Source organism: Amphiura filiformis, chromosome 7 (genome assembly GCF_039555335.1).
Source record: "Amphiura filiformis chromosome 7, Afil_fr2py, whole genome shotgun sequence".
Lineage (NCBI taxonomy): Eukaryota > Metazoa > Echinodermata > Ophiuroidea > Amphilepidida > Amphiuridae > Amphiura > Amphiura filiformis.
The window spans coordinates 58,077,931-58,105,549 of NC_092634.1; the positions used below are offsets into that span (position 1 = coordinate 58,077,931).

General features: G+C 38.1%; 1 protein-coding gene across 1 annotated transcript in view; it reads left to right on the forward strand.

Annotated features, from left to right (window-relative positions):
* LOC140157398 (dynein axonemal heavy chain 5-like) overlaps positions 1 to 27,619 on the forward strand; it is a 120,149-nt gene that overhangs the window by 23,920 nt on the left and 68,610 nt on the right. The window contains exons 17-34 of the mRNA XM_072180580.1: positions 453 to 753; positions 1,309 to 1,443; positions 2,161 to 2,385; positions 2,794 to 2,902; positions 3,854 to 3,981; positions 4,297 to 4,464; positions 5,601 to 5,738; positions 6,763 to 6,986; positions 9,803 to 9,889; positions 11,794 to 11,945; positions 12,727 to 12,869; positions 13,755 to 13,959; positions 18,989 to 19,245; positions 20,141 to 20,335; positions 23,827 to 23,913; positions 26,496 to 26,560; positions 26,952 to 27,155; positions 27,328 to 27,478. Of these exons, the coding sequence (XP_072036681.1) occupies positions 453 to 753; positions 1,309 to 1,443; positions 2,161 to 2,385; positions 2,794 to 2,902; positions 3,854 to 3,981; positions 4,297 to 4,464; positions 5,601 to 5,738; positions 6,763 to 6,986; positions 9,803 to 9,889; positions 11,794 to 11,945; positions 12,727 to 12,869; positions 13,755 to 13,959; positions 18,989 to 19,245; positions 20,141 to 20,335; positions 23,827 to 23,913; positions 26,496 to 26,560; positions 26,952 to 27,155; positions 27,328 to 27,478 (2,974 nt within the window). The remainder of the gene's footprint in view (positions 1 to 452; positions 754 to 1,308; positions 1,444 to 2,160; positions 2,386 to 2,793; positions 2,903 to 3,853; positions 3,982 to 4,296; positions 4,465 to 5,600; positions 5,739 to 6,762; positions 6,987 to 9,802; positions 9,890 to 11,793; positions 11,946 to 12,726; positions 12,870 to 13,754; positions 13,960 to 18,988; positions 19,246 to 20,140; positions 20,336 to 23,826; positions 23,914 to 26,495; positions 26,561 to 26,951; positions 27,156 to 27,327; positions 27,479 to 27,619) is intronic.

Sequence of the window (27,619 nt, forward strand, 5' to 3'; positions counted from 1 at the left end):
TAGGGATTACCATAGTTCAACTGTTATTTATTGATTAAATAAACCTCTTTTTAATAAGTACTTTCAAGGATTTGAAAGTCCACTTAGTCCCACAGTCAAATACCTTGGAATTAAGAATTCCAAAATTTGATTTTTTTTTTTAATGGGAATGTCATCTTTAAAGGCCTATAACTCAAAAACATGTATGGCGACTTGTTCCGGGTTTTGTTGGAGCTGGTCACATATATTAAATCACAGACTGTATGAAAACATCAGGTTGACACTTGTATTAAACTTGCATATCATCTGCATTCAAAACTGTTCAAAAAGCAAATCTTCCTCTTTATGTAACCTATCATTCATACTATTTTTATGCAGGCTTTCTTTTAAACGTTTATCCCTTGTCAAATAATGCTGCCCTTGTCAGAACTTGTGTCAAATATGCAGTTTTTGTTTTTTGTTTTATATTGCAGAAGTATATTCAGTAATGTATTTGATATTCGGCTGGAACAGATTCCCTTGTCAGTGCTTCCATCTAGTTCCAGACAGTCACCAGGAAAGTCATCTCGTAATACCAGCGCCAAAGACCGCCATCACTCCCCAGATCATGGTGTGATGCATGAATCAGGTGGTATGCCTCCGTCACAGTTGTCTATGGATTTGCGCACAGTGACTGGTATGGAAACTGGCATCCAGGCGGAAAGAGAAGACTGTATATTGCAGGCTGTTGCTGTGGCTTCTAAAGAAGGGGAAGTCTTGGTTTTGGATAATGAGGTAATATTGGAAACAGTGTTTGTATGTGCAGGGTTGTGTGTGTGGGATGTGCACATGCTCGCTTACTTGCTTGTGTGCGTATGATTTAAACAGAAAGGTAGTTCTGGAAATGGACAGTTTTGTGTATGTTTAGGGTGTGTGGGGGGGGTGCGTAGGTGTTTGCCAGCAAATGAGGACAAACACTCTTTTTTACATTTAACCCATGGACCATTCTGGAATGGGTGACCATCTGCGGTTCAAGGAGGTTGTCAAACGACTGCAAATGCATGTGTAATGTATTTACAAAATACGTCCTCTATCGTACATGAAATATAATGTCCGCAGTTGCTAGGTAAAATTTCATACCCACAAAAGTACAAAAAATAGTCCTAAACGGCGTCCATGTTTGAAGGTGATTACACATGGTTGGGTGTGTGTGGGGGTGGGTGTGCATATGTTACTTGCATGTTTATGATATGGATAATTTTGTGGTGTGTGTCTAGGATGTGTGTAGGTATGTTCATGGTTTGTAAACCTGATTGTAAAAGAGGATTCTACTATTGTTTCTATTAACAGGTTCAGCTGAAGGATAGTGTTGAGATCTGGCTTAATTCCCTCAAAGAAGCTATCAGTAAGACTGTATACAACAATGTGTGTAGGATGATAACTGATATGGAAAATGGATTGCTATTAGAAGAGCTGGCATACAAGGTAAAAATGGTAGTATAGAAGCACATGATTACTTTTGGCTTGGATATTGGTAATGGTAAAGCTGTCAAATTTGTATGCATTGGTTGTAGGTCGTCCGAAGGAAAAGACCTTATGGTATCAAAACTATGTAAGGCTTTTGATATCAAATTGGATCAATTGAGCCTATACTTATTGGTCTCACTACGAGTTTTAAAATATTGAACAAGACGTAAGGCCAAAAAAAAAAAGGGTTTGTCTCAAAGCTCACGAGAAATTTAAAAACAAATGCGAAATGCGATTTTTTTTTTTTTTTATTATTATTTTTTTTTTTAGTACTTTGAGAAAAAAGTCTGATTTTCACCGATTTTTTCTGGAAAAACTAAAAAAACATTTTTTTGTTGAAATAAAGACAATTTTCGATTTGTTTTTTGTCAAATCGTGGATTTTACAAACGTAGCCTGAGCTTTGAGACTAAACCTTTTTTTTTTTTTGCCTAATCAAGTCCAATATTTTATTTAAAACTCATAGCGATACCAATAAATATTGGTCGTAAAGCATCTGATTTTATCATTTTTGTTTTAACACAATGTGTAATTGTTACGGAGTAAAGATGTTACAGCTACATCGGCAATGTACAAAACTACAGAATTGTTCATCTATTAAAATTCTATTGCATGTTCAAGAATACTGTGTCACTCATTTGTAATTTATACAAGAAATGGTTATTTTTTTTGTCAGTACCCTATGCAAGTGTGTGGATTAGGTCTACTCATGGCTTGGACCAAAGAGTGTGAGCTTGGTATCGCAGAGATACGCAACGACAGGAAGGCCATTTCAAACACAGCCAAGAAATTTACCACTATCATGGGTAGACTGTCCACCATCCTCACCAAAGGGTCATGGAAGAATGTAGATGAGCAGGTCACACCGCTGCAGAGACTGAGACTTGAAAGCATGATAGCTGTAAGTATGATAGCAAATGGGTGGAGGTTGTGGTAGAGACTTTGAAAGCACAAAGATTGAAACATGTTAATAAGCCTTTAACTCCCAATTGGCTCATAATGGGAAAATAAGGATCTAAAATGTTTTGCCAAATCCTCTTTACAAATTAAGCGTTTACTTACCCTGCAGCTCCTAATTTGCACAAGGTCCTGTACTCATGCTTTAAAAGGATTTGGTCAAACATTTAAGTGCAAGAGATTTTGAAGTAGTAACTTATAAAGCTGTAAAATTTGTCCATATTTTTCATTGAAGAAAGTATGCATGTAGCTTCACCTATGTTATGAAATTCCAAAGATGACTTCTAATCCCAAAACAAGATTCTGTCAATAAGAATGAACTAAACTTATGGTGTTATGTTGACTCTTACAGCAATCCTATCACCTGCGTGACACTCTAGATCATATGGGAGCCAGAAAGCTGAGAGAGCTAGGAGATTTTGAATGGAGACGATGTATACGCTTCTACCATCACACTAAGGGTAAGCAATAGAACAAGAAGCAAACTCCATAACTTAGATTCACATGAAGAAAAAGTTCTGTTGCCATAGGAGGAAGTCTTAGATGCATTAAGTAGACATTTATTTGAAGATCTGAGTGTCTGGGTCTGAGAGTAAAGGATTAGAAGTTATGTAAGATTTTGTAAGACATTGAGTGATTTCCATAAGCTCTGTCACCATAGTATCTGGGTCAGTCACCATAGGTGCATAAAGGAGACATTATCTGAAGTTCTGAGTGTCGTGGTCAGAAAGTAAGGGATAAGAAGTTGAGTTGTGCAAGATGGTGCAAGATGTTGAGTGATTTCCAGAAGAAGAATCTTAAACTTTATCCTTTGGTGATTAGACAACCAGTGATGATGTATGAGAAATGGAGTAATGTGATCAAATTTTGGGAGTTTTGGAAATAACATTTATATAATGAGTTGTGAGGGTAATAGAATAGCCAATACTTTTCCACCAAACTGAGGTAATGGGGGTAAAAACATATAAATAAAAAAGTTAAAAACCCAATCTTTGGAAAAGACAAAACTTTTCTTTATCAAGGGAGAGAGACCAGCTCTATGTATAATGTAGAGACCAGCCCTTAGTTGTAAATGAAGGATTAAAAGTCACTAGTATTGGCAGACAATATAAATGAAAGCTCAAAAACACAAACTGGATCAGGTTTCTTGTGTTATTCAGATTTCTTGTTTTTTTTGTTATGTTGTCTACCAGTACTAGTCTTTTGGATAAATCAGGTTTTTAACTTTGTGTTTTTATTTGTTTTTACCCCCATTGGATGTTGTATCATATTTGTACTGTTTTTAAATTGATCCTTTGTTAGTGTGACACACTTGTATCCTTTGGTTCCCTGCTAGTCAGTTGGAATAGGACTGTTTAGTTTTTACAATAAAGATATTGGTTGAATGAATGTCTGTTGTGTGTTCTATTCAGGTAACAAGATAATTCCACAGATCTACATACTTGAAGACAGGCATACGTATGGTACAGAGTTCTATGGTGGACAGTCCAACCTGGTGTTGAATCCCATCACAGAGAGAGCATTCCTCACCATGTCTCTGGTAAGTAAGCCTGTCAGTACCTGGCTCTATCATACTACCCCTGATTAAGTTAGTTTAGTGAAATGGAACTTAAAACTCATCGTAAGTTACAAACGATTTCAAGACTTACAAAGCTTGGTAAAGTTGAGTGAAATGGACCCCTGGATTGTCAGTTTCTATTCCTTTAATATTTAGAGTCACTAGAAGAACCAGTCTCTCAAAGTGCAAGATATGCATACTGTGTCTGGCATGTGTGGCTGGCTACTAACCATAGGCATGGCTCCTCCACATCAAAAAAAGCCTAACAAAGTGATATCTCTTTCTTTTCTTCCTCAGTGCATGAGTCACATGAAATACAGTGCAGTGACAGGTGGGACAGCTGTAGGGAAGACAGAAACTGTCAAAGGACTTGCTTTCCTTTTGGGACAGTATATGGCTATGTTTGGCTGCTCACCTCAGAGCGATGCTCAAGGTCTTGGCAAGATTTTGCAAGGCTTGGCATTGGTGAGTATTACAGGGGTATATAAACTTGATGATTCGTTAATATTTAGTATGGGGGAAAATAAGCACTTTTGAAAGGTGTAGAAGAAAAAACCCTTTGAACTAATGAAAAACGTGTCTTGAAATATAAACAGGTCTTGAAAATGAAGGTATGGGAATGATAAGCCCTTATGTTAAAATGTATACATCCCTGAAGTATTATGAGTATTTATATATTGAGAGGTATGGACATCAATATTCATGCTGAAGAATAAGTCTCATTTATAAGATGCTACTATGGAATGGCTGGACAGTAATTTAGATGCATGCTTTAAACATGTTATGGACCACGTACATTAAATTCATATCATGATCAGGGTTGGCGCTTAAGTGCGTCTCTGCGCAATAGACACAATTTTTTTACCTGGACGCATTTAATGTACAACATGTAACATTGTTGCGCCTGACTAGACCCAATAATTTTGGGTCCAATAATATGGAAAAGTTCAAACCTGTATGTGCATGCATAAACAGGTTTTATAAAACTGAAAACTCCTCCGGCTAAAAAGTTTCCCCAAATTTCCCCAAATTGCATTATGCACATCATTTTTGAAGCAACTGAACCCCTAAAATGCTTAATTATGGCTTTCAATAATTAATGTAGTGCATAGTAATACTGATTTGTGGAGTGGACTTTTAACAAACAGAGCCATGTTTGATCACAAAATTGATGTTACCTGGCACTGAGAGAGGGCAGTATTTTTCGACCATTTTGGAGTTTGGACCCCATGAAGTTTGAATTGAAAATTATGAGGTCCAGTGGACCCCATAGTTTTTGCTTTTAGCGCTAACCCTGATCATGATTTTAGTGGATATGACCTCAACAAATTTAACTCTCATACTAGTATGCAGGAATCTGCCTAATTTTTTTAATTGAAAGAAAAAAATTATGGTTTCACCCATTCAAGAAGGACCACTGATGGTGCCCTAATGCTGCTTTAATACTGTCATGCCGCTGAGTGGCGTGACGCATGCGCATTGCAGACACCCCGGCAAAATCGAGGCTTGTCATTGACAAGAAAGTCTGACAGGGGCATAATACCACTTATTTAATTAATTGTTTATTCAATGGATCTTATATGATTATATTATTTAAACAGGATGGAAGCTGGGGCTGCTTTGACGAGTTGCAGATGTTATCTACAGAAGCTATGGCCATGGTACTTGACCATGCACAGGCTATCATGGCAGCTCTCAGGGCTAAATTACAGCACTGCATGCTGGGAGATGGAGAACAGGTAATGAAGAAATGGGGCAATGGGCTATTGATATCCACACACCCCTATTGAAGACATGACCTTAATATCCCACATAGGGGGTGTAGATTTCAAATGGAGCCACTCATTCAGGTAACCCCATCTGATATTTACACTCCGTGGGAGATTAATTAATTTCAACTTTCTTTACACAGGGTAGCTCCTTCAGTGTAAAAGCACTGCTATTATTTAAAGCCCTGTTAAGATCATGTATTCCATAGGGGGTGTGTGGATTTCAACCAGAATAGCCCAATAATGTACAGGTGGTATGCAGGTTTGATATGTATTCTGTGTGGGCTGATATGCGAAGGAAGTCATGGTATTTGTGGTAGGTGTGAGTCAAGTCCAGACAAGATGGGGGTCAGATCAAATCGGAGCGCATCAGAACTGTGAGATTCTATTGGGCTATTCCATTTAAAATTCACACTACCCCTGTGGAAGATTTAGCCAAAGTCTTCCACAGAGGGAGTAAGAGTTTCAAATAGAATAGGCATTTGGGTAACTTCCATTTGAAATACTCACTCCAGTTGTGAAAGATATAGATAAAGCCATAATACCAGGGTATTATGGGGTTCAAAGTGATTAACCCTGACCAATTACATTTGAAAAACATACTCCCCCTTTGGAAGATATTTCCAAAATCTTCCACAGGGGTAGTGTGGATTTTAAATGGAATAGCCCATTAGAAGTCTCGTTATCAATCAGTCCTGAGCCAAATCTGAGAGTTCATTGGAACCTGAGTCTGAGATTCTATTAGAAGTCTCAATCAATCTTGAGCCAAGTCTTTGAGTTCATTGGAACCTGATTCTAAGATCCTATTTGAGGTCTCAATCAATTGATCTTGAGTCAAGTCCAGAGGAAAAAAGATGGATTCAAGTCCTGCCTCTGGACCCACACCTCAAACACAGATATTTAAATGATTCATGGAATGCAGCCTGACATGTCAAATGTCTTCATTGAAACACACAAATTACTAATACATAAATTGTTCTTCCTTTTATTCCAGATTGTACTTGATAAGAACATAGCTTTGTTTGTCACCATAAACAACGAGTCCCTCCCGCATGGAGCCATCCCCAATGATGCCAAGCTTCTCTTCCGTACTGTTTCCTTGGTGATGCCAGATGCATCCATGATCCTCAAGGCACGATGTGCCGCATACGGATTCCGGTCCCCTAAAGTCCTAGCTGACAGACTCCAGATGGTTGCTAAGCAATGTAGAGAACAACTGTAAGTGTTAATTGTTCAATCGTCGTCTGATTCTCATGTCATATCTCAAAAGGCTGCTTTTTGTGAATTTATAAATTATTGTCATCAAATTGAGATTAGATACACTGTATAATTAACTTCATATATTAATTTTGAGATATTATAACAAAATTACACCCTCATTTTCATTCATGAAAGAGAGAAGAATGCTCAAATATCAAATAACAATATAAAATGTATGATGATAATAAAAATCACACAAGGCAGCCTTTTGAGATACAACAGTATGTGATGCAGACAACAAATTTTAATAGTCATTGTACTTCAACTCATGGAAAAATGGCTACATAATCTTAAACCTTACTAATAAATACGGCCCAGTCATATGCTAGGGATTTGCAAAATTACATGAAAATACAAAATCATGGGATTGCATGAGCAGCAAATTGCACACATAGATGCTTGGGGGAAAATGACAGGGGCGGGGTCCTATTTTGCGTGAAAAAAAAACATTTTAAAGTGAAAATTAAATGTTTTAACCAGCAAAGTGTACAAGTTATGATAAACTTTTCCTCATAGGCAGATATGTGGTATTTTCTATTTTTCTTTGACATATAGGCATAAGTCCACGTATACACACACCCACCAGCCGATACTCACAAACACATAGAAAATAAGTAGGCAAATTGTGCATAAAAGGATAGATTTACAGTGTACCGGGAGATTATTTATCCAGAAAATCATACTAATCATAGAAAATCAGTTACTAATCATCAGAAGTATGTAATCCTTCATAATTTTTACAGTCAATTCTTATAGTATTCATTTTGTTAATCATACCTTGTACATGTTACATATCAACCTTTACACATCACAGGTCAACCTGCATCAGGCCTTGCCGTTTGAGGCGAGCGAGAGCGAGATTTCTAGCGAGCGATTTTCCAGTCGCCATAGACACTAAATGTCACTCGCTGCAAATCTCCCAAAATCAGCCATCAAATCAGCCATTTCAACATTTAATCGATTCTGTGCCCCCACCAAGCGTAGAAAGTCAAAAATGTTAGCGCGCTTCAAGCGCATTTCAACATAAATACCATTTTGAGACAAAAGCTCTACTTGATTATACCCAAATTTGAAAAGTCTTGGAATTTTAGAAAATTACAAAAGTCATGGAATTTTTGATATTGGTAATAGATATGAGATAAATTTGTCTTTAATAATGTTTACTAGAGCAGTTGGATAATTCTAGTTATAAAATATAATTCTCTGATTTATTTGTGATGGAGCACATCAAAATGTAGACTTTGTTTGTAGGTGAAGTCCATTTTGATTTCAGTTTTTTTGCTTTGAAAGCATTTTGTAAGCTTTAAAATTAACACCTCATTTGCTACAATTACCAAATATGGTTGTATGTTCTTTTTGTTAAATTAAGCGTTTCACATAACAATGTATTTACTCGAGAGCCATTCATTTACACATTTTTTTATAATGTCATATCTTGCCATTTGTAATAATCGCTGTTTCACATAATGACGCATTTGCAGTTTTATTTGCATTTTTCGTAAAAATTGTTGTTTATTATAGTGACGTATTTTGTTGCATTGAAATACACATGTTATTTGTGTCATATCTCATAACAATGTGCATGGGTGTAGCAAGCGGGTGGACGGGGTGGACCAAGTTCAGGGGCCCTAAGCAAAAGTGAAATAGGGCTGATTTATAAAGGAGATGTTAAAAGGGCCATGCACATTGCACTGCTCTTTCTTTGTCCATGGGCTCCTGTGGCTCTTGCTACGCCCCTGACAATGTGTTTGTTTCTTTAATGAATGCTCAAATAAAAGTGAAATGTTTGTGACTAAAATAGCATTTATATTAACTTTATGAGTGTCTTCTGTAGATTGGAATGGTTTATTTTCAACTAAACACCTCAAAAGAAATAAGTCCCCCTCTGAACATGTCGTCATAACATCGTAAGGTTTCATTTTGTACCAACAAAACTAACTTTGAAATAATTATATGACTGTTTACTAACTGCTGTGTGAAAATGAGAGATTTCCATGACTTCAGGGCTGAATGAGCCTAAATTGAAGGCAAAACTGCCCTTTTCAAAAGTCACAAAGTAGGCCTATGCTTGTCACAAAAGTTGATTCATGGCTTGTTACTAATGGAAAACCCCATGTGTTTGAGTGCAGTTTAAAATCCTCACCAAGTGAACATTTACTGTAATGTGTATCCATTCTTGATCATTCAGCCATGCAAATCCCCTTGGTGCAGAGTTCAGCACAGTGAGTTGTAAGATGGTCAGTTCCATTCCTTGTCCCAATACGCCTTGCAGTTAACAAGCATAGGCCTACTTTGTGACTTTTGGAAAGGGCACTTTTTGTCTTCAATTTAGGCTCATTCCGCCCTGAAGTCATGGAAATCTCTCATTTTCACACAGCACTTAGTAAACAGTCATATAATTATTTCAAAGTTAGTTTTGTTGGTACAAAATGAAACCTTACGATGTTATGTCGACATGTTCAGAGGGGGACTTATTTCTTTTGAGGTGTTTAGAAGAGTACAGAAACAACATATTTTGCAACAAGTTCAAAGCTGCTTTTCTTGAAATGCGCATTTCGCAAATACGTCAGATCATTGATGTTTTAGGAACATTAATATATTTGGTGCTGAAATTTGTACACAATTTTAGAAAGGATGCAGACTTTGTTTATAATTTTAACAACTTAATAAAGGTTATAGAGCTTCTTATAAGGAAACTCTATTGTTTTGTTATTGCATGCTTTATCCAACCAACCAACCAACCAACCATTGAACCAACCAATGAACCCATCCAGGACCCAAGTGGATCACCGACTCTTTAACCTGAAATCTTTATCATCATCCCTGCTACATGCTGTTGTCATGTGGCGAGATGTCGAAGGGTAATTCCCATTCTTTTAGTGCAGTGACATCATCTTCCTCCCTTTCCTCCTGCCTAATCTCACTTTCTCTCATAACCTTTTCAAAAATATTGCATTAACTTGTGAAATTATGCTATTCCATTTAATATCCACTCTACCCCTGTGAAAGATTTAACTAAAGTCTTCCACAGAGGGAATATGAGTTTCAAATGAAATAGACAGATTCCATTTGAAATACTCACTCCAGTTGTGGAAGATACAGGTAAAGCCATAATACAGGGGGAGTATGGGTTTCAAAATGATTAACCCTGACCAATTACATTTGAAAAACATACTCCCACTGTGGAAGGTATTTCCAAAATCTTCCACAGGGGTAGTATGGATTTCAACTGGAATAGCCATTTTACAGCAGGGATTCTCACCCGGGGATTCTCTATTGACTGTTGATACCTACTCTTGGAACATTTGGCACTTGCCGACACGTGTGACATAACAGTTTGTTGGGAATGAGGAAATTCCAGTTGACAACCATATACCCCATGGAAGACATGACCTTAATGTGCCACACAGGGAGTGTGAATTTCAAATGGGGTTACATGAAAGGGTGACTCCATTTGAAATCTACAATCCCTGCGTGGAAGATCAAGGTCATGTCTTCCATAGGGGGTATATGGATTTCAACAGGAAAAGCTTATTGCACCATTTCACTCACAAAGAGTCAAGATATTTGAATATTTTCTCTTTGATAATCATTCCTATTTACATCCCTAATTAACGTCTCAAGTGTCCCTTTAAAGTGCCTTTCTCTCTTTCAAGCTTACTAACAACACATCTCATTTTGTTGATTTCATTAATTTAATTCCAATTATGAATTTTCTCATTTTTTTATCTCTCATTTTCCTCCGTGAACAAATTAACTGATGTATTTTACCATTTTGTTATCGTTTACTTCATAATCAGTTCCTACATGCACCTATAGTTATTAATATATCCCATCTTTCTATTTATCATTCTGTAAATCTATGTCACTACAAAAAAAAGCTCACTTTTATAGTGTGTAGCATTTCTGTGAGAGTGTGCTTTATCTAATTTTAGTATCACATTGTGCCTCGTCTCAAGTTGAGAGTAACGCCATGTTGGAATTTGCAATGACATACTTGAATCAGTGTGTTTATTTGGTTGTGTCTCCACCATGCGAACGAATTAACCCATGGCACCCAGGGCATTTTACCGTGGGTGCCCATCCCCACTGCCGTAATGCCCTCAAAATATGTCCTTTACCCAAGGCAGTCACTTTGCCGTGCCCTCAAATGAAGTTGCCGTCGGTGCCCCAGCCCTGCCCCTTCATTTATAAAATCATCTATCTATGTTTGTGTGTGTTTTCTTCACTTTTGAGAAATTGCCTTGGTGCCCTTCTCAAATTTTCAACAGTTGCCATGATGCCCTCTTGAAATATTACAAACTGCCGTGCTGCCTTGTGTTTTCAGTGAAAATCCAAGGCAATTTCCAACTTGCCCTAAAAAAGTTGCTGTGCCCCTTCAGATCCTTAATTCGAGGGCTGCTCCACCATATGGACAAATCACCCTTTTATGCACATGTATATGCTCCGGGGATTAGGTTAGGGTGCCACTTTAATTTGAACCCTGCCACTGTGAAATCCAACATGGCGATACTCTCAGCTTAAGATGAGACACACTATTGCAACAAGGTATAGTCGATTTTTGAGAAATAATTATGATGAACAAAGAGTGTGGATTTCAAATGAGGTTTTTTGATGATGACTCCATTTGAAATCTACACCTCCAGTGTAAGATCATGTCTTCCATAGGGGGTGTATGGATTTCAACTGGAACAGCCCTTTCTCCATATCACTGTGCATGCAAAGGATGATGTAACTTTTTTTGTGTCTATTTTTTCCCCTGCAGGTCAAAAGAATACCATCAGTTGTTCAACATTGGTGCCCTAGCTACTTCAGTGCAATATGCTCAAATGGGTAGAAAACTAACCAAAGAAGAAAGGTTTGAGATGTCTAGAGCTAGTAGCCAGGGGTCACTTGTACAGCCAGGCACTGCTATGCGTGAGTAGCAAATTATACTAAGTTGATTGGTACCAGTAAAAGGTCCATTAGGGATATAACTTGACTCTCTCCACGTGGGTGGCTGCAGACGACAAATCAAAATTTCAAAAATTTCAGAATAGTAAATTTTCATTACCATATTTGGAATCAGCATGACAAATGCATTAAAATGAGTACAAACAAGCCTAGTATTGGTTCAGTGGGTCTTTAGATAGGTCTTGATATTTTGAGAAAATATCTCAAAACTTCCCCATTGATCTCCCCATGGCTCATCTATTCAAGGCGGGGCAGATGAACCATGATAAAAAAAGACCTTGTTACAGTTGGTTTTTGTTAGGGTAATAAGCCCAATTATTGGCTATACTTGCCTGTCCTGTAAATATGCCCCAAACAGCTGTCTACTGTGGCACCCTTCACCGGGTCACTTTTACCTGGCAGAAGTTTCGTCAGCATTATCTCCTAAATTTTGGCTGTAAATGTCCTTATTAAAAATCAAAATCAGTATGGCAATTGAAGTGTTTTTGTTTCAGCCTTCTTTTACTACATGCCTCAAGAACCACAGGACCTACAAAAGTTTATCTGTGATATTTGAATTCTTCTACACACTCGCTATGAAATGATCAATGCAAATTGCCAAAGCTCACTTCCATTCGCAAGATGCTCTGAACTACCAAATCGCAACAGTTTAAAATAGTTGCTAACCGTAGTATGAAACAAAATTACATGTTCATTTAATCAACCACATTAAAGTTGTTAATCTTGCTAATTTGTCTGATTGTAGCCTCAACAGCTATGCTGAAGACTGTAGAGAAAGCCCCACGCAAAGGTGGCGCTGCTAATCCAATGACACCAGCAGCCAAAGCTGAACATGCTATAGTGGCACAGGCACTACAGGATATCATAGGCCCAAGACTCAAACCAGATGTGAGTATATCACTTTAACCCAGTATTCACCCCTTGCATGATTCCGTCATGTTTGGTAGAGCCTTAAACTAGCAACAGACATGAAAGGAAGAATTATGCAACGTTACTGTAAGTTACATAACTGTTGTATAACTGATTTGATTCCCATTCATGTATGTAGCCAGTTCGAGGCTATACCCAAAATTTGATGACCATGCAAGGAGCGAATATGCATATTTTTGCTTTCCCTAGTTCCTGTGTAATGACATCACCATATTTGTCTGTTTTTTTGTCTGTCTGTCAGCCTATTTGTTCCGTCCATCTTTCTTGCTCCCCCTCCCTGTCTTCCTCTCCTTCAGTATATTTTCTCACCATGTGTCTTTCCCCTTATCTTTTCTCTGCCCTTCTCTCCCAGTCTGTTTCTCACTATCGTAAAAACTTGATAGTTAGCATATGTGCTTACTATCGAGCGCTTTTGAAAACATGAAATTGTACCAAACTCCGGTGCTTTACTAAGTGAACTAATGGGGTTGAGATACAAATTTACAGGTTTACGTGTTCGTATATAATTATGTGTATCGATGATTTGTTCAAAACCCTTTACACTTTTGTGGATGGGGCTCTTCATGTTTGCATGTTTTAAAAGCGCTTGATAATAAGCACATATGCTTAGCTATCGAGTTTTTACGGCATATTTTTGTCTTTTGCTCTCTTTGTTTGCCTGTATATGTTTGTTTGTATGCTTGTCTCTCTCTCTTCATCTCTCATCGACCTCTTCAGAGCGGCAAAACGCCAGGAAAGTGTGAAACCAGCATAAGGTGTGCTAAACCACGTATTGAGAGCAGATATGCTTGTGGCACGGTATGAGTGTATTAATATAACAACTGTTTCTTCTCTTAAACACAGAGTCTGTATATCTTCAACAGTGTAGTGAAGGACGTGTTCACAGGAGTAGGCGATCCTCCCACGCCGCAATCCAGCCGAGCACGCAGAGGATATCTAAGTGTGGAACACATGGTGGTAGACAAGGCCCAGGAACTAGGATTTGTTGCTCATGGGTCATGGGTCAATAAGGTCATGCAGCTTTACTCTGTGTCACAAGTCAACCATGGTAAGGGAAAACAAATTGCACAAATGCTGCTACAAATGGGCTCAGAGGAAGCTTAAATACATTCCCACAATGCACTATGATTGGAAAATTTGATCAATATAACCTATGATAAACAACGATTTTAAACAGTTCTCTCAACAAATATTTGACTTGATATTTCATCCCACATCCATGGGATTTCATGTGAGGTAGAGTGGTAAACACCTAGTCATGTGACCCAATGGGTAACCCACGGTCACATGACTTGACGATCGGTGTGTAGATGCCAGATAGCATATATCTCCCTTTGTCTTGGTTGAGGTCGGGGTCCAAGGCCGCTATGTAATATGCTTCCTTGATGCCCCTCTGAAGCCGGAGTCGGAGTTGAGAACTTTGACATTGTCCGTGTTAAATTTGTGTCCTTCATAATTGAGGTGAGTCACTACAGGGGAAGAAGGTCTTTTGTGTTCTGTGAGGCGCTTGCAAAGAGGTCTTTCAGTTTCGTCTACATACTGGGACTCACGCAGTTGTTACAAGAGATCCCATATATCACACACGACCGGTCATGCTTCTAGGAGCCACCAGCATACTTCTGATGGTGTTGGTAGGCTTGACATGAACTTGTACGCCAGCTTTGCGTATGGTACGGCTAAGTCCTTCCGTGACACCCTGTATGTAGGGGAGGGTGATACTGCCTACCGGGGCAGTGTAATCCGGCCTTCTGGGTTTGGGAGTGATCTTATTACTCGCAAGCGAGTCCCAGACCTGCTGCTTAGTGTACCCACAAATTGAGAGTGACTTTGGGATGTGATCTAGTTCCTTATCAAGAGTTTCATTGTCAGAAGAGATGGTGTGAGCGTGATGTTTCAAAGTACGAATGACTCCCAGCTTGTGTTGAAGTGGTTGGTTGCTGTCAAAATGGAGATACTGGTCAGTATGAGTACTCTTGCGATATACACTAAAGGATAAACTCCCATTCTCGTTCTTGTAAATCAAGGTGTCCAACATAGCAATGCGAGAGTCTTGTTCATATTCAACTGTGAATTTGATCGCTGGGTGAATCGAATTCAAGTGATCAGTGAAGCTGTCAACAACCGATCTCTTGAGTATTACCATAGTATCATCAACATAGCGACCATAGAACACGGGTGGCATGGGGAATGATGAAAGCGCAAGATCTTCAAAATGTTCCATAAAAGGGTTAGCGATGATGGGGCTAACCGGAGACCCCATCGCAGCGCCCTCACATTGCGCGAACAATGCGCCATTATGAATGAAATATGTGGTCTTGAGGCACACACCTAACAAGTCCAAAATCTGTTGAGGCATCAGATTAGTGCCTTCAGGCAATGAGGTATCATTCGTTAACAGATCGTGAATAATCGTAGGCTTTAAATCGACGGGCACACTAGTAAAAAGGCAGTAACGTCGACGATAGCAGACACTCATCATCACCGACAATAATGTTGGAATGTTTGTCAACAGAATTATTGCGATGAGCATTTCTAAATTTTTAGAGAATTCAAATACGCTTTCGGAAGTTCAAGGAGGATTCGCCTGACCATAGATGTGATGATCACATATTCGCACTTAAAAGCATTGCCGCATGTCGTTCGGCGGAGGGAAGAAAACATTCATGGCATTCTTAGATTTCCGTAAAGCATTTGATACGGTGTGGAGGAGGGTCTTCTTTTGGCAGCCTGGAAGTCGGGGTTAAGGGGACGAATGTGGAGATTAATTGATGCGCTTTATGACAATGTTCAAGCTCAAGTTAAATTTGGTAATATTAAAACTGATTTTTTCAAGTCTCTGAAGGTGTTAAACAAGGCTGTGTATTGTCACCTGTATTATTCTGTATTTTCATACATGAATTTACTAAATTGCTTAAAAACATGAAATTGGTGTAAGGATTTATAACGTATGTGTCGGTAGCCTTTTTTGGCCGACGATGTAGTGTTATTAGCCGACAATGAACACGAGTTGAACAGAATGTTAAGTTTAGCAGCAGCATTTGCTGATGAATGGAAACTAAGCTTTAATTATGACAAATCTAATGTATTAATAATAGGCCAACGTACTAATGCAAATAAGTTGTGGAAATTAGGCGATAAATTCATATCAGAAGTAGACTCTTATAAGTATCTAGGTGTTACCATATCTCGTAATCTCTCAGATCATGGTCACGTTCAAGAGGTAACAAAAAAAGGTAATAGAATTATTGCATATATCAAGTCTGTAATAGGTAATTTCGACAATTTTAATCGTGTTTATTATGGTGATATATTATGGAGAACAATATCGCTCCCATCAATTAATTATGCTAGTGCAGTGTGGATTCCCAGTAGTCAATCCGATATTGATAAGCTTGAAAATCTTCAGCTTCAGATGGCGCGTCACATTCTCAAAGCCCCCCGCAATACACCACGTGCAGCGCTCTATGGCGATTTGGGATGGGTCCCTATTTCCACGATTCAGAATTCTTTCAGAGTAAAATATTTTGCTCGTGTTATTGATTTGGAATCCCATCGCTGGCCAAAATTGCTTTTGAACACGATGATGAGCTTAAACATCGAGCCTAACAAGCTGCGTTACAAATTCTTAAATAGTGTCCAAAATATCTTAAACGAATGTGATTTAGATGACGCTCATCGCCTGCGCAAAAGGTCGGAAAACCTCCTCGTAATCCACATTGGGTGAATTCGATTAAAGATAGTATTTATAACATCTCTAATAACAAATGGGAAGAGGACGCTCAAACTAAATCTTCACTCGTTGATTACTTAGCAATTAAAGACGCTCCATATATGGAGACATATCTTTTAGATGCAACTGACTTTCACGGCGCCTCGTTGAAATTCAAAATTCGCTCTAACACTCTCCCGTTAGACAGCAAAATTTGTAAATGGACACCAGACAATGATGGTATTTGTAAATTATGTAATATTGATCGCGAGGATGTAAAACACTTCCTTTTCACATGTCACTCACTTAACACAATCAGGGCTGATGAATACAGTAAACTCGAGAAAGAGCTAATCAATTTAAATGGTATAGATATTTGGGAATTATTCATCTCTGGTAACTTAGACGTAAAGTATAATATGACCCTTGGAAGTGTAAAATTGTTTGATAATTTAAGTAAGGCAGAAGATTTCTATCACACATTTGATAAATTCTGCAAATCCTTCGTGAAAAGAGCATGGAAGGCAAGATCCGAATTGAGTTTGAACGCTACTGATATTTAATGTATTTATTTATATGTGATGAATTCTGCGTTGCTAGCTAAACTGTATAATTGAATATTTTTATATTTTGTTTTATTTTCATGCTTACAACCCATTTCAAGTCAACTTGGGTTGAGACAGGCAATTTCTTTCTTTTGTTATTATATATCTTATAATTTTGCATGTATATTCAGTTGTGTTTAAAATTCGTTTTTATATGTATATTGTTTCTGAACGCACCGCTGGTTAGGCGTGTGCCACTGATATAAAAGTGTATGTTCCAATAAATAAATAAAATAAATAAATAAAGATCAGCACTGTTCTTCAAGTGCCTGTCAGTTTTTCCTACAAGAGGAGCGAGAAGGTCCGCAACATATTTAGCAGAGTGGTATGTAATAGAATCACAGCTGGCAACAATTGGGCAAAGGGGCACTTGTGGATCTAGGGCAATCCGTAAAATGTTGGTACATCAGACGAAGTTGGATACAGTCTACGGTATGTGGGTACATTAATAGTACCACTGTCTCTCAAGGATTGCAATACACTAACTGTACGAGGAAGTAGGGTCTCGTTTCAGCGGAGTGTAAGTCTTAGAATCACCCAAAAGTTCTTGTGTCCTTCAATATAACCTAATTTTAAAGGCAAAGTCCCCATTACCACACACACACACACAAAATGGTAATTTTAAAATTGCAGCTAACAAGGTTATAGTCGAGACTTATAAAATCAATTTTATTTTCTTATAGAAAACATTCATATTGTCCCGCTGCATTAATTTTATTCATAAGTCTCAATGTTTTGAATGTTAAATAAAAGGATGAAAACACCAGATATTTGCATACAATCCCAATGCAAGGTATGGTCAACTGTGCCACATGTGTACAAAAGGCAGACATACCAAGGTCTGAAACCCCATTGGGTTATGGGAATGTATTTAAACATCCTCTGAAATGGGCTATTCCAGTTGACATTCTTACACCCCTATGGAAGACATGGCTTTAATCTCCCACACAGGGTCAAATGGAGTCACCCATTCAGGTAACCCCATTTGAAATTCACACTTCCTGTATGGAAGACTAAGGTCATGTCCTCCAAAGGGTGTAATGGATTTCAACTGGATTAGCGCAATGCAACATTGTCTCTGTTCATCCCAAAACATACATATTGGAATCTCAGTGATGAGGTTGCAAGCACTTTGTATTTAACCCCCTGAGCACTACCTGCCAATCTAACATTGCCTCTGATTGGTCAATTACATGATATCTTCACTTTAATCACCAATCAGAATGGAGCTTTGCGAATAATTCACCCCAATTTTTTTATGGTGAAATTATTCTAACAATGTTGCTGATTGGTCCAATTGATAATGAAAACTTCTTTTTGGCCAATCAGCAAGTAGTTCTCATGGGGTTAAGAAATAAAATGTAGTACTGCACCCTTTACACCCAAATAATGTGTTTGAAGCAGTAAAACCATAAATAATGGGTGAGACCAAAGAAACATTATTTGGTTGTAAAGGATAAGGCAGCAACCTTTGTTTCTATTAATTTACAGCTACAATAGGGAGATTTACAGAGAAAATATATCTGTTAAAGTTTAGCCCAAATATTTGTGAAGTTGTTTACAATTACATCAAGGTAAAGCATGTACACCTATCCATGCCGCAAGTGACTCAATTGAGCATTGATCAAATTCCAGGGTAGATTTAGTACAGTCCAGACTCTGACATGCCTCTTGTCAACTTGGACTCTTACTCAATTAAGCATTGGTCAAATGTCTTGCAAGAAAAATAAATAAATAATTTGACACATTTTTTTTTCTTGCAGCCATAATCTTGGCAGGTGCTCCAGGCACAGGTAAATCCAGCTGTATCCAGGTGTTAGTGGAAGCGCTCTCCGCCATCGCACCCGCTCATTCCCGCCAATCACGTAGCAGCGTGGCCAGCATAACAGCCATCAGTCACAAGCTGCAACGTATCAGTCCGTTGGTGGTGGATGATCTGAGCCTCATGTTTGGCTATCTCAATCAGAATCATGACTGGGTGGATGGAGTATTCACAAATGTGTGGCGTAAAGCAAACAGGGTAAGTCATAGTGTTAGCGATAAAACAAAATCATGATTATGGGCTGTTCCTATTAAAAGCCATATACCCTCTATGGAAGACATGACCTCAATCTCCCACACTGGGAGTGTAGATTTCAAATGGAGTCACTCATTCAGGTTACCCCATAAGGTCATGTCTTCAGACCTGAAACACCACATGGTCTACCTCCAATCTGTTTCCACTGGGCACATTAACCAGTAACTAAACCGAATTACCCGTCAACCGTTCCCCAGTAGAAACATGTAGATTGGCTGGATAAGTGAAAAATCCAAATTTATGTGAATTAAACGTAATTCTGCATTGACAGAACTGCCAACTGTCCCTCATTTTGAGGGACTGTCCCTCATTTTGGGGTTACCAAAGTGAAAAAGAAGGACAGTCCTGTTTTCTGAAAATTTCAGTGATGGCAAATTTAAATGTAAGAACAGCAGAAAATAATGCAAATTTCACTTTAAATTTTGCAATAGCATTCTCTTTACTGAGTCTATTGTGATAAATTCAGACTTGCAAAACCTTCTGAATTCTGAAAGTATTGCGCACCTCAAGTCTTTAAATTTGTCGGTATTTGGTTTGTGTACCAGTACAAGGTTTTGGTCTCAATGCCCCTCGTTCTGACTTCGGTAGGTTGGCAGGTCTGCATTGAATGTCTGCATTGTAATGTCCTTCTAAATGCTTAAAGTGCATGAAATAAAGCTCTCAAAGCATTAAGAACATGTTTTTTTTTATGAAGATCACATATCCGGATAACAGAGAGATAAAGAGGTCTGGATAACAGATGTAGGACTGTAATTTGAATACTTTACACATAGTGGGGGGAGGAGTAAGCCCCTGTAGAAAAAATTCAACTAATAATATGACTTTTGACATCTTACAGAATGTGAGCACCACTTGGCTATGCTTGGATGGTCCTCTCACCCCAAGCTGGGCTGACAATTTCAACAGCGTATTGGATAATGAAAAAGTCTTGCATCTACACAATGGAGATAGGCTATTCCTGAGTGACAACGTGAAGCTTGTGTTTGAGACTGGTGACACCGGGTCCGCCTCACCTTCAACAGTGGCCAGAGCTGTAAGATTTGAATGAAGCACTGTGTGTTTGTTTGTTTGTGTGTTCGTTTTTGTTGTTATTTGTCATTTTGTCATTGTTTTGTTTGATTTTCATCACATGTTTATTAAATTTGTGTTTGTTTGTCTGATTTTTGTTAGTCATTGACTTTATGGATATGCCTTAGATTTCTACTTATTTTACGATTTCTTTTCATAATGATCAATTATCTAAAACTTGTTACGTGTCAATGAAAACGTAATTTTTGTTCTATTTGGAGAATTGTGTAAATAAGGATTAAACTCTTATTTGATTGAAGTAAGAGCATTGCCTTTAGGTTAACACCAGTCCTTATTTTATGCCTTATTATACACCTCATACATATATTTCTGTCATCTGATTGGTTAAAATGGTGGTCACATGACATTTGCTATTTCTACCATTTCCTGCTTTCAGGCGAAAACAAACCAAAATGAACTATCACAGTACCCTTCCTTAAGCTACTATCACCCTGACTAGGCCTAGCCTATGGCCTTTGTAATTGTGGGTTTAATTGGCCTACACCAATACTTCACAATCTTATTAGGCCGATCACATAAATGCTTTTAACCAATCAGATGCCAAAAAAATACATATGAGGTGTACAAAACAAATATAGACCGCTCTTTATTAAGGAGATGGTGAGAACTGTTTCCCCTTGGTGATCTTGAGACCATGGGTCTACTATTTCCCCTCAACCTGATTGTCTCGGGGAAATAGTACACCATGGTCTCAGGATCACCAAGGGGAAACAGTTCTCACCATCTAAATGAGCAGGCTATACCTGTATACTGTCTCATTGCACTTGCTATCAGTCATCTACTAACACACACTAATTGTCAACTCTCTCTCATCATTGTTAATATGTGGATACCATGATACAAGCTGCATGATTGCAGCCCAAACTTCTTTCATCCATTTTGTCTCACCTGAACTTGTTCAGAAAGAGACTATGGAATCATTGTCTGTATATGCTAAGTTTCGTAAAACAGATGCCACTCCAAAAGTGTCATTACTAGTGAAATCGAACTTGGTAGCAATAATCATTGGGTGGGGGATGGCCTATGGTGACCTTAAAGATGTTGAGGTCAAGGATTATGTTGGGTTGAATGAGATCAATATGTAAAGTAGGTAATGGGGCTACGCATCCTGCACAAGAACAAATAAACACAATGGGGAACGATTACTTGCTACAAGAGGAAACCGAATATAATTAATAAGAAAGAACAGTTTACCAATAACACACAACCCAACTTGAAGAAAAAAAGCAAGGGAATGTGCCGGCATGGGAATTGAAATCACTACCTTCCGATCTCTAGACGGATGCTCTATCCATTATTTAGGCTACCAGCTCCCATTGATAAATGGTGGTTAAAACTGGATCTAATGTTAGCAGTCGATGTATACAATACACACAAACAAATATTATGCAAGTACACAAGTGAAGGGGATCATTACTGATGCTTAATCGTTTCCCCAGTATAATACAAGTAAAGTAGGTAATGGGGCTACGCATCCTGCACAAGAACAAGTAAACACAATGGGGAACGATTGCTGAGGTCAATATGCACAAATACTAATAATCTTATTTTTCTCCTGGAAGTAATAGACCAATACCAAGGAGAGTCAAATTACTTCTTATGGAAAGGGTCAAGTAGAGTGTCAAGGTCAAAGGTCACCCAGGCATTATATACTTTTTACAAATATTTTTTACAAAATTTCTTGATTGGGAAAAACTTGCTAGAAATAAATTTGAATGTTTGGGATGTGTGTTTAAAAACAACCAGAGGTCATCCAATGACAAAGGTCAACTGGAGGTCAAATTGTAAATTGCTCCAATTTGATTGAAACTATGTGGTAAATATGAATGTCGCCCTTTCGCAATCAGGAATGCTCAATTCAGGTGATGGTACAGTACCATTGGTGCGCTTGTTTTTAAATTCCAACTAATGTTTTTGTTAATTCATTTATTTAATATTAACAATTCCAACTGTTATGGAAACATATTAAATTCGAACCTAACACCTAAACAGAATATCAAATTTGAACCTAACATCTATAGATTTATATCTTCCGCTCTTCTCCAACTTGCCACTTTAGCTCAGTTGATTAGAGGGTCGTCCTGGTATTACGAAGGACGCCGGTTCGAATCCGGCCGGATGCACTGGTTTTTTTTCAACGTTTATGTGCACTGGCCTACTCTGGGGAAAGATTAAAATTTGTTCATCCTATAACCCCAGAGAACTAAGTATAATAATATTCAGAATTTCAAATTGATCAACAATTAATCATGGTATCCATTAATTACATGTCTATCACATAATTGTATTGTTTTGTACCGTTGCCATGGCTACTAATACCTGCACTGTACTATATTTTTCTGTGTTGCATACATTGTTGCCAGTATGGTTCCACTGTGACCAAAATGAAAATTATCTTTGAAACACCTGACTTACATTCTGCATCACCGACTACACTTGCTAAAGCTGTAAGTCATAAACTTGACATGTATACATATGGTATTCAGAAAAGTGTTTAGTCCTGAAAGTTCTTGTTGTTTAAATGTTATACACAATTGTAATGTTTCATTCAACATATCTTTTGTCTCATGAAGTCCTTAAAATGAAAAATTGTGAATTTGCTATGCCACATTTCGGTTAAATGCACTAGTGAGCAATGAAAACGCATGCCTTTAACTTCTTAATATGTTACTTAAAATGACAATTACGCTCAGAAAATTAGTGGTTAAAACCACCTGCTGCAAAAACCTACCAACCCAGAGTTGAAGTGTGTGCATATTTGTGTGTGTGTGTGTGTGTGCACATGTGTGATAGGCATACAAGACTTGTATTGCTTCTGTTGCTTATATTTTAATTTAAACACATTACACAATAATTCATATCTGTATGAAATATGTTTGATGTCTGTCTATCTCACAATCTTTCACTTCCTTTCTCTACCTTTCTCCTTATCTCCCACTGATGCATAGCTTCCCCTTGTGAAAAGCCTTGCTTCCTCATGCTCCCCCTCCACCTGTGGGATGCTGGCTGCCCGGATATTTAAGATTCTTATGCTTTTTTATACTTTTTAGCCCATTTTGACAATTTTCGTCAAAATTATCCCCCCTTGAATATACCCTTGCCCCCCCTTCCCTCTTTTTGCTGCTTTTTTTTAACCTTTTAGCCCATTTTGACCATTTTCGTCAAAATTATCCCCCATGAATATACCCTTGCCCCCCCCCCCCTTCCCTCTTTTGCCCCCACCCCCCTCAGATAAAGTCCTGGCTAACCTACTGCACTGTTTTGTCCGTCTATGTCACTCACATATTCTTTATCCATCAATCTTTCCATCTCATTGCCTCTGTCTGGCTGTCTGTCTATCAGTCTTTCTTATTCCCTCTTTCCTTCATATCTTTCTCTCTGATGTTCCCGTTTCACTGCAGAAAATTAACCTGAATGCAACTCTTTATTTGGCAGGGCATAGTATACTTGGGACCAGATGTGTTAGGATGGCGTCCAATAGCCCAGGCTTGGCTAGAAAGCCGCAACCAGCAAGAAATTCATGTGAGTAGTTTTCCCAGTTGTAGCATTTTTGGATAAAATCACTAAGCAGAGAGACACAGTGCCATGGAGAAATGAGCTCCTATGTTCTCTGTAGATCAAGTGTAACTGAATGAACACATCTTGGTTGGGGCAGACTTTCTAAACATATAATTTGAAGCATGCAGATAATACCACTAGTAGCTCAATCGATAAGGCGTTTGACTATGGTGCGAGAGGTTGCGGGTTAGAACCCTGGCGGTGCCTAGAACGCTCTCATGGAAAATTGAGTTAGCTTGAAATTCCCCTGGACAAGGAACTTACTGCTAATTGTCTCATTGTAACCTGTACGAAACTCGGGGAGCTGATCCTGGTTGCGATGGTTATTTGTGGAATGTCTAGGGTGTGTGCTCTTGTAACAGCAAATCCCTGATTTGTTGTTAAGGCCAGTGTAATGGGAGAGAACATGGACCTTTTCGAGCATCATTATTTCTGAATTGTATGTCAAAAGTATATAAAACTATACATTTTTGGAAAGGAAATGAGTCAAGGAATCCCATGGTGACGTCAGATTTGTTCAAAAATCTCGAGTTTTTGAAAAATCGCAAAAATTCACTTTTTACCCCAATTTTTTGTGACAACTTAGAAAAAAATCCGTTCGGAGTAAAAAAAATTCAGTTAGCTTTTTATAAAGAAGAGACATGAACTTAGGGAAGGTTTTTTTATTTTTTTTAAATTCGTCTCTTTTTTCGAAATATTGAAAAAAAACATGTGAAAAAAGCAATTTTGTCACTCTATTAAGCTAAAAATTGCACAGAATGGTGTATATTTTTGTTTAAAACAAATATTTTGAAAAAATGAGAAAACCTTCCCTAGGCTTTGATGTACTCTAAACGATAGTGCAAAAAGTTTACCTTTTGCTTGCATATTTTTCGAGTTATCTTGTCACAAAAATCGTGCAATATTGTCAAAAGTGAACTCTGAGAAATCGACGTTTTAGTAAAAAAATGTCAAAATTATGCACAAAACGTCCCTATATTTTAAAACGGTAAGACTTTCACGCTTGTAAAAGCTGTATCTGGTACATGGTCTAAATATGCATCTTTTTGCACCAATAAATTTATAATGTCTGCTTTCAGTGCGCCAAAATTCAAAATAATTAAAAAATCTAAGTGGCATTTTGACTGCAAATTTTTGTTTTGTTTACACCACATTTGTTGGCGTGAACAACAAACCGAATGCGCCTAGACTGCGTTGGACATACGCGCAGAGTTGCGCCGCGTCACGCTTAGCGAATCGCGCGCGTAATCAAGATATTTCGCATTCAGCAAGCATTGCTGACTCATTATTTCCGCCAATTTACTAAGCTGTCTTGAGCCATGTGACTTTTTAGAGTTGAAAAGAGTGAAACAAATCAAGCAAAAATACGAGTAAATATTAGCAAGTTGTATTTTATCAGTTTCAAGTGAAAGAGTACATCTTAGTGTTGATAAATATCAAGAAATCTCAAATTCGGGCGTGAACGAATGAGTCTTCCATTACTCTGGCCTTAAATGGTTTATGGAATGATGTGGGGCCATAGTGGTCAGCGACAACCTGTAAAGCTGAGGCTTGTGGATCAACGTCTTGGCGTTGTGCCTGTGCATAGCGCACTATAAATCACCATGCTTTTTTTTTAGAATTTAGTACATCCATATCAAAACGATGCACATGCCGGCTGCTACATGTGTCTCTCTTACATAATATATAGGAATAAATATCAGACTCATCACAAGTGGAGGTCACTTATAATCATCCCCAAGTTACATGGTTTGGAAATACAGAGAACATTCCTTAACCATGTGACTTGGGGATGAATTGAAGTGACCTCCACTTGAGATGAGTCTGGTATTTATTCCTAGCTGTTATGTGAAATGAGACCCTTGATATGGATGTACACATTTTGGTTATACAGTAAGCTAGAATTAAGGTACCAACTACCAGTTGTGTTCACCCCTGTATATCCTAAATAAAGACAACTGTGTCAAAATTAAAACAAACAGTCAATACCTTTACTCTTTAGCTCTGATTTAAGACCTCATTTGTTGAAATTGGTCGAGAATTAAAGAAACAGTGATCTAAAACTTAATGAAGAAACAAAATCAAAAGTTGCACTTTTGTGCTCTAATCAATGAAAGCACGACGCTAGTTTTAACGTGCTAATCAATGGGTGCGTGGCGCTAGTTTTCTAGTTCACAAACCTTTGTGTACAAATCAATAGGGCATGCAATGCAGCAAACTGCAACTTTTACATTGGTATCTTCCTTGGTTTTTGGGATCGCTGTGTCTTTATTTCTTAAACAATTTCAACAAATGAGGTCTTAAATTCGAGCTACAAGATGCAGCTATTGGCTGCTGGTTCCAATTATGACATATATGACTTTGTTTAGGATATACAGGAGGTGAACATAACTGGTACCATAATTTTTTGGCTTACTGTATATATGGTATAGATACATGATTTTGATTTGATATTGTGGCTATTTTGCTGCATGTGCATATTTATATCTGTAGCTTGTACCTTAAATAGCAATGTATTAAATGATGGCATCTGTCTTTGATTACAGTGTATGCAGAAAGCCTTCAATAAGGTGATGGATGCTGTTGTGAATTTTGTCATGTTTGAAACAAAGTGAGTACTGAACACACCAAAAACAAGTGCCCACTATAAAAGGGGCATTATTATCATACCACTAAGAAAAACATCAAAGAACACTGCTTACCGGATATATTTTTGTGTCTAGTCAGTGAGTGCATATTTACGCTTTATATCTAGTCAGTGAGAGTGTAAGCACAATGTGCCCCCCACCCCAATCTATCTGAAATTTTTTTTAAATCCCATAGAAAAATTGCCGGAAAATGGCTTGTGCCCCCTCAATCAGATCCGGTGCCCCCAATCATGGTTGGTGCCCCCCAATGTGATAACCCACGCTACGCCACTGAGTGTGTGAAGTAGGCTTGTTCAAAATTATTGCTCTATGTAGTGTTTATACTTTCATATACTTTTCTTCCATACCATACAGACCCCAAGTGAAAGTGTGTGAAGTAGGGTTGTTCAATACCTGTCTTGGCCTACTGACAGCCATGCTGAGTGAACACCTACAGATTGGTGGAGAGCTTCACATTGAACGACTGTTTCTCTTCTGTCTCATCTGGTCATTTGGTGGACTCTTGGAAGACAATGACCGCAAGAATTTTAGTGATCTACTCAGGACACTGACCTCAGCGTGAGTTGATTTTGATTGTTGTAAGGTTTCATTATAACACATTGGATGGGTTGAACTGTAAGGCATGATAGTTTTATGACATTATTTTGTAACTCATATTGTTAATTTGATATTTTATGAAGGTATTGTAGGCGGCAATTGACTTCAAATATTTCCTTTTTGTTTCTGGCAGGTTGCCTGACTATGATCACGACATATCTGTGTATGACTACTATGTTGATGAGTCTGGTGAATGGGATCCATGGATGTCAAGGGTCCCAGAAGTAGCCTATAATGATACACATGACCTACTAGGAGAGATATATGTGGATACAGTTGACACTGTAAGTTTGTTTCTGTCTGTGTGTCTGGGTGTGTGCCTGTCTGTCTGTAGTGAATGTGATTTCAGGGTACAAAGAGCTGATTTTAGCCTAATTATATGCAAGACAAATTAGAGGGTGCACCACTGGCTGAACACCCCATTG